This window comes from Ailuropoda melanoleuca, chromosome 12 (genome assembly GCF_002007445.2).
Source record: "Ailuropoda melanoleuca isolate Jingjing chromosome 12, ASM200744v2, whole genome shotgun sequence".
Taxonomy (NCBI): Eukaryota; Metazoa; Chordata; class Mammalia; order Carnivora; family Ursidae; genus Ailuropoda; species Ailuropoda melanoleuca.
Genome location: NC_048229.1, coordinates 26,720,194 through 26,728,076, shown reverse-complemented (window position 1 = coordinate 26,728,076; position 7,883 = coordinate 26,720,194). Strand labels below are relative to the sequence as shown.

Here is a 7,883-nt window from a genome sequence, read left to right as displayed (position 1 = left end):
CCCGGCAAAGCTCAGTGCGGCTCTCGCGGGCACTCCCCCCAAGCCCGGCCGGACCTTTCTCCAGGTCTGGAGCTTTCCAAAGCAAGAAATCAAAGGAGCGGAGGGCAGCTCAGCTCTGCCTTAGCTTTGCCCACTCCCCCTTCAAACCAAACTAGGGCACCCTGACCCCCGACACCCACCTCCACAGGGACCTCCCACAGACATCAGCAGTCAACCTGGCCAGGCCAAGCCTCCCGGAACCCACCCCGTGGCCCCCCAGCCCCCACACTCACACCTCAACGGCTGCCTTGCCCAACCTGGACCAGCATCCCCCACCCGTGTCCTCTGCTTCCAGAGCCCTCAGGCCACAGCCTTTCCCACACCCCCCACGCATCAACTGTCCCAGATGGCTGTTTCGAGGGGGCACGTTCAGTCATAAGCCCCTCTGAGAACTTGTTAGAAACAACACACGGTCTCTCTAGAAATATGAACGTGGCCATACGCAGAGTCTCGGGGGCTCCTTGGCCCCATATCAAAGACCGCCGGAGTGCATGACCCTGTGCATGGGAAGAAGACCAATCCCCCAGGACCCCTGCACGCCTCCACTCCCCCTCAGTGAACCCGCCCGAGAAGACAATCTCACCTAAGAGACCCCTGGACAAGCCCCTCGCCTCATTTCCTCACTAGTCAAGGGGTAAAGTGACAACTGGGGTCACCGGCAGGTCGCTCTTACTCTGTGCCCAGCGGTGGCACGAGCACCGTATAAAATCACTCGCTCCGTGTCCCAAGCAAGCCTGCGGAGAGGACTCACCCTCCACTGCACAGGAAAGGAAACCGAGGCACAGAGAGAGAATCCTAGGACATGGACACCCTCCCCGTGCCCACAGAACCCGGGGCCCTACCTCGGTAGGCGATCTCCGCCTTCAGCAGCCCCTCCATGGCATCCGACTCGGCCAAGTCCAGGGGCAGGTCCCCATCGCTGTTGACGGCGGCAATGTTGGCCCCATGGCTCAGGAGGTACCTGGGGGTAGGGGGGCGGGGTGGGAAGGTCAGGGCTGAAGGGGCTGAGCTCTGGCCCCCATGGAATCCCACACATCCTCCCTGCCTCACCTGGCGATGTCCAGATAGCCACAGGAGGCAGCCACATGCAGGGGCGTCCAGCCCTCGTTGTCCGCCTGGTTCACCGTTGCGCCCTGCTCCACCAGGAAGCGCACCACCTCCAGGTTTTCATCGATGCAGGCCTGGGGTGCAGAGGGCACAGCTGTCAGCCCTCGCCTCACCCACACACCACGTGCCCAGCAAGGCGGGACTCCCACAGGGGCCGTGAGACAGATCCAGGGGACGAGCAGTTGTGACACTCAGAGGAAAGACCCTGATGTCCCTGGGACAGAGCCTGGAAGGCACCAGCCTTACCCCTGTAGGACCTTCCAGCTACCCAGCTATTTACGACACCCCTGGCTTCCCAAAGGTTAGGTCAGCCGGACATCTGGAGCTCAGTGGAGACCATGACAACAGGACACCCAAATCCCTGCAAGCAGGAATCAGATGAAGTAAGGGGCGCTTTTCTCCAGGTGTAGAAATCCTGAATGGTGCTTTGTTAGATATGATGTACCCCAGTCACCACCAACAGCACAGGGCTTCCAGTAATGAACCCCTCCTCCTTCAGACCCAGGAGTCCAGGCCCCCAGCCCCTCCTCCCTCAGACCTGGGAGTCCAGACCCCTGCTCCCTCTACCCTCAGACGCAGGAGTCCAGACCCCCCAGCTCCCTCCACCCTCAGACCCAGGAGTCCAGACCCCCAGCTCCCTCCACCCTCAGACCCAGGAGTCCAGACCCCCAGCTCCCTCCACCCTCAGACCCAGGAGTCCAGGCCCCCAGCTCCCTCCACAGATTCAGGAGTCCAGGCCTCCCCAACCCCCTCCTCATTCAGACCGAGGAGCCAAGTCCCCAGTCCCTCCTCTTTCAGATCCAGGAGTCCAGGACCCCAGCCTGTCCTCCCACAGGCCCAGGAGATACACTCCAGGAACTGACCAGGGCCCTGACTTGCACCCTGAAGGGAAAGGCCAGGCCCCCGGGGCCCAAGGCTATGCAGGCCTGGTTAAGTCACCAAGTCCCTGGGAACATGGGGCAGAGTGAGGGTCCTGGATAAGACTCCTAAAGGGGTAGAGATGGCTGCGTTAGCATGTGCCCAAAGCCTGGGGCCCAAGACGCAGCCCCCGCGTGCCGAGGACCTCCTACGCATGGAGTACTGTGCCAAGCGGTCTACACCTGGGAAGATCCCCCCTGATCTTCCTGCTGTCCGGCCTCCGTACGACAAAGGAAAAAATCAGAGCTCTGGCCCGAGTAGGCACAGCAAGTGGGGACAGAGAAAGGATTTACAGCCCAGGGCACATGCAAACACAGGGTGGGCACTGAGACCTGCACTGGGTCAAGGGAAGGGGCGGGCCTGGATTCCTGGGTTCTCAGGGTAAATTAACCCCCCAACTCCCTCACCTCTCCAAAACCGCCCATCTGGAGAAGGGGGAGGAGGCCATGAGGGCCAAGAGCATGAAGTCATGGAAACTCAGGCCGTGAAAGGGGGGCCACACGTGCCCTGGGAACGGGATGAACTCGGCTCCGTTTATTTCCACCCGGTTGTCATGGTGATGGGGGGGGTGTCGAGGAGGGAGATGGGCCTTTCCCTTTCAAGGACCTGGCCAGGCACAGGAATCCATGTGAAAGATGCCCGAGGCCTGGGCACCAGGGATTCAAGAATCCAGACGACAGCCCCCACCCCCCACCCAGACCCAGAAGTCCAACTCCCACCCCCACCAAGACCCAGGAGTCCCAGCTTCCATCCTCCCTGAACAGAGGACCTAAGAATTGTGGCTCCCAATCCCTTCTACTCCAGACCCCAGACCCAGTCACTAATTCACAAGGCAATTTTGTGGAGAGAAGAGAGCATATCAGCTTTATCAAGTGGTTAACGAACCCACCTGAAGTAGGCACTGGGATTTGAGAACTCCTAGGCACACAACCAGGGGAAGGGGCTGATGCCTGGGGACCCACTCCAGCTCGCCTGCTTGCTGGCCATGTGACCTGAGGTGGGAACTCCCCCTCTCTGAACCTCCAAAGCCCTAACCCTTCAGGCCTCCTGCAAAGTGAGTTTACCAAGCGCTTGCCTGGAGTGCGGGAAAGATTTCACCTGAAAAGGCAGCCTGATAAGCAAGGTCAGAGTGGCCTTTTGCAAGGGCCATGCCTAGGGGGATGCCAAAGAAGGGAGGCTCAGCCTGAAGAGCAGGGCCAAGAGCCCCTGAGGGAAAGTCCAGGAGAGCCAAGGTGTGGATGATGGCAGAGGAAGGGGGACACGGGAGCCTGAGGCCCCTCTCCTGGGCTTGCCAAGTACTCTCAGAACCTACAAAGTCTTACAAGCAGGACCCTCCTCTGGGTGGAAGAAAATTTCCCAGATAGCTAGGACTAGGGACTCTGCAGGGACAAGCCTGGGGGTTGGGAAGAAGAAAAAGGGGAGGGCTGGCACTTAGACCAGGTGGCAGCAACTCCCCAGCTGGACGCCTACGCTGCTTCCTGAAGGGATTTCCACACGTGATCTCCATCCTTCATCAGAGCCCTGCCAGGGAGGGACCGACCGCTAGCCCTGCTGCACAGAAGAGGAAACTGAGGCACAGAATGGACAGTAACTCAAGACCACAAAGTTGAGGAACTGAGATGAGAACTTAGGACCAATTCTGTTCTTCCTCTACCGCTCCTCTCCTCTTTATGCAGACCTGAGAAGTGGGCCTCTTCCAACATCCCTGCCTCCCCCACCAACCTTTCCTTCCCAGGGTCTTCTCTGGCTCCATCAATTACCAAAACCTGTGGGTTCCAGCAGGGAGAAGAGGGCTGAGGTTTGGCCCCGAAAGGAGATGGTCTCAGGGATGAGACGGGGTGGAGGCTCTTCCGGGGCCAGTCCTGTCCCTGGTGGTCCCACTGTAGGGGAATAGATAAATGCACCCAGAACCAGAGAGAGTCCTGGGGCATAAGGTGGCCCTAGTTCTGGGACACCGAAACACTAGAGGCAACAATTGGAGAACCTTGGAAAGGCATGGGGGCCAGGTTGTGGAGGAGAGAACCAGCAGGGTTCTAGAAGCCTTGTGGAGGTGACATGACCAGAGCCAGAGAGATCACACAGTCTACGGGAGAGAAGCTGCCCAAATGTGCAGGAGAAGACATCAGGCAGAGAAAGCAAGATGACCAAGAATAGAGAGGTGGGTGCTTTGAGGTTCCCCAGAAAAAGGGCAAGGATACAGGCCTAGCCAAGGGAAGGCGCAGGAGGACGAGGAGGTGCCTGAAGAAGGACAGACATCCCCGACGAAAGGCCTACTGTGGGAGACGAGGTGGCACAGCCTCTGGAAAGAAAATGCAGACGGTATCGGGGTGGAGATAGAATGAGGTGACCCAGACGAGGAAACCAAGCCTAGAAGAAAGTGGCTCAAGAAAGAGCATCCTCACCCAGCAACAGATGGCACTGCCCAAGGGTGGGAAGGAATAGGGAAGGAGCACGAATCAGAAAGCAGCAGCATGGAAGATCTGGGCCTAGCCAAAGAGGTAGCCCAGGCCAGGGGCCCCGGGAGGAAGCCCCAGAGGCGCCAGAGGGAGAGGAGAATGCTGCTTTCCAGGTAAGTATAAGTACTGTCGGAAGAGGAGACACAGACGAGACTAGCGCGCTCAGGGTAGGGAGAAGGCGGCGCAAAGTGACAACGACCAGGACCGGTGGCATGGACCAGACTGAGGCTGTCAGCAGTGGCTCGGGTCCAGAGAGTGGGCGGCGCAGGGTGGCTAAGACCAGGGCCGGCTGAAGAGGCTCCAGACTAGAAGTGGGGAGCTCGAAGTGGGTGGAAGGGGAAAGGGGGGCGCACACCAGGACTGGCAACCGTGACTCAGGTTGGGAGGATGCCCGAGGAGGCTCGGACCCAGGGCGGACCGGGTCCCGGGAGGGGCCGGGGCGCTGACCTGGTGCAGGGCGCTGATGCCGTCGGCGTTGGTGGAGTCGAGCACGGCCCGTGCGGGCGGCGGAGCGGCAGGGTCGAGCTCGGCGCCGGGGCCGGGGTCCGCCGCACGCAGCATAAGGCGCGCCTCGTCCAGGTCGCCGCCTTNGCGAGCGAGCGAGCGCCAAGCCCCGAGTTGGAGCCGCCGCCGCCGCCGCCGCCCGCCCGGGGCCGCCGGGAACTGCCGCTGGCCCCGTGCCGCCCGAGGATCTGTCTGCCCCCGCCCGGCGCGCCGACGTCAGTACGCCGCCCGGGGCGCGCTGGGAAATGGAGTCCGCAAGGGGAAGTTGCTAATGGCAACCTTCCGGCCTCGCTCCGCCCCGAGGCACACTGGGATGTCCGCAGCTGTGAGGCGACCCGTGGAGGGTACGGGCGGGGGAGCGCTGGGAGGTGGGGTCTGTGGGCGGGAGGTGCGCCCCGGGGCGCACGGGGAAATGCAGTGTTCGGCGCCACGGGGCCCGGGAGTCGGGAAAGATACAACGCTCATTTTTCCCATATAATTCTTTATTGGGGGCTCTTTGGTCGGCTCCCTAGTCCCGGTCCGCTAGAAATAAGCGGCCGGAGGACAAGAACGTTTGTCCTCTGTGCGCACTCCTTTTTCCCGGCGCCCAACATGGAACCTAATAGTTTTTGCAGGAATGAATTAATGGATACCCAAGGTCACGGGAAACACCAGGGCGCCCCGCAAACCACAGATCCTTCAGGACAATCCAAGTCCTAGCCTCCCTGGAGGACTGCCCAGGTCATGACGGGAGACAAAGTGGACACAGGTCACAGCCTTCGGCCCACAGCCCCAACGCACGCCGGGAAATGTAGTCCTCAGGGCCACGCCCCTGGAGGCACAGTGGGCGCTAGGCAGAACTCCCCCAAGCACCCCCAAAAAATCAGGCCCGAGGGCAAGAGAAGTCTCAAGTCCCTCATGGTAACCCCCTGGATCACATCGGTAAAGGTGCCCAAGGGACGGGGTCCACAATGACAGCGCCCCCAGAACCTCCTCTCGCCCGCCCTTCTCCTGCTCGCACCCTGGGACGCGGAGCACGCTGGGAAATGTAGTCCAGGCTCTACATCCTCGCAGGCCATGCTGGGATTTGTAGTCCTGGGTGAGGCGTTCCACGTAGCATTTTAAAGCACAAAATAATCATCACTTTAAGTGTCCCGCACCTAAATCCTGGCTAGGAGAAATGCAGGCACTTTGAGATCGGATCAAAGACCGGGAAAAATAGCACAGAAAGGCGCTGAAATCTGGATAGAGGCAACAGCCTTTTTTTTCCAAGAGATGTTGGAGCCGCCCACCCACTCCAAAGTCCTTGGGCCTGTAGGAAGAAATAAACTACAAATCCCATGAGACCTGGAGAACACTGGCCATAGATATAAAGGGAATGGGAGTCCCGGTGGTTCTTGGGATGTGTAGTCCCTGAACCCCCCCTTCCCACGCAGCTCCACACCCAACCTCCTTTACAAGGGAACATAAATGACAACTAGTTGGTCATCCGTACGTTGTTACGCGTGGTTGGGGTTGTGTGTGTTTCAGTACCTGTGCACAACTGTGACACCTTAAAACTGTACTTGCCATCCTGTGTGTGCCCGCCTGGGTATGTGCTATTTATAGGGGCTTGTGTTTATTACGACTGTAAGTGTACTTGTAAATATGTCTCTAGGTTTTTGTGACTGTGATTGTTTATCCGCCCAACCCACACAACAAAGTGTGAGACATGTTCCCACCATCAGCTCAATTAGCAATCTTTACACTGACTGCAGAATTTAGACTTTAGCCTCTATTTTAAAATTCTGTTCTGCTGCAATGGTGAAGAATTCCAAGTCTGATTTAAGCAGTCATGTGTTTGACACTTGTTTCTGCCCAATTCCTCGCTGTGGGGCCTGGGGCTAATCTCTGCCTCCTGGAGTTGTCCAGAGTGTACGCAAAGTATCTGATAGGTACAAGACGTTGGCTGTTTACAGACATTTTCATATCCCACTAGTTAAAATTCTCTTCTTCCCTTTTCTTTTCCATGGACAGGCAATTAGTCTGGGTCTGTTGGTTAAAAGCCACATGCTGTGTGATCAGATGCAATGAACAGAGAAATAGTGGTTTCACCGATGCCCCGGAGAGCAGAGACTTGGTTGTCCCACATTATTCATTTTCCCTTCTACCGCTGATTTTAAGCTGGGCTTCCCAGGCCACCTAGAGCAAACAACTCCAGGTGGCAATATAATTAACTTCTGCCTGGGGTGGGGGGGCAGCGGAGGTGAGAGCCTGTCTCCTTCTGCTTTGCCCCTTCCTGCTGCCTGGAATCAGAGCTGGGGTAGCAGTCTTAGTGTCCTGGTCAACTCAGGCTGCGAGGACAAACGTGCTTAAGCCGCACCCTTTCATTTCTCACAGTGCTGGAGGCTGGAAGCCTGAGGTCAGAGGTGCCTGCGGGGTCGGCTTCTGGAGACAGCCCTCCTCTTGGCTTGCAAAGGCCACCTCCCTGCTGTGTCCTCCGATGGTGGAGAGAGAGTGCTCTGGACGCTAATCCCGCGATAGGGCTCTGCCCTCAGGACCTCGTCTAAGCTTGATTACCTCTCAAAGACCCCACCTCCACGCCCCATCACACTGCAGGGTAGGACTTCAGCCTACGGGTGCTAGGGACAGACACAACAGCCTCGGGATGATAGCCACCCATTCAAGGAGCCAGGCCAGATCAGCGTCACAAGACAGAGCCCCCATCTCAACTATGTGGGAGGGGTCGGCAACCCTCCCTAAGCCGCTGATACTGGAGATTTCAGGCTAAGATTCCAGGCCTACATCCTCAGGTCTGTCTGACCCTCCTGACGGTCACAAAGGTGGAACAGCAAATGGTGGGCATTGCTTTGTCACCGAGAGGGGGGTCCTCCTGTGAGC

General features: G+C 58.5%; 1 protein-coding gene across 1 annotated transcript in view; it reads right to left on the bottom strand.

Annotated features, from left to right (window-relative positions):
* Positions 1-6,082, bottom strand: part of PPP1R12C (protein phosphatase 1 regulatory subunit 12C) — a 20,588-nt gene extending 14,506 nt beyond the window's left edge. Inside the window, exons 1-4 of the mRNA XM_034638091.1 lie at positions 6,068-6,082; positions 4,968-5,216; positions 1,090-1,220; positions 882-1,000 (exon numbers count right to left, since the gene is read on the bottom strand). Of these exons, the coding sequence (XP_034493982.1) occupies positions 882-1,000; positions 1,090-1,220; positions 4,968-5,216; positions 6,068-6,082 (514 nt within the window). The remainder of the gene's footprint in view (positions 1-881; positions 1,001-1,089; positions 1,221-4,967; positions 5,217-6,067) is intronic.
* Positions 6,083-7,883: the final 1,801 nt, after the last annotated feature.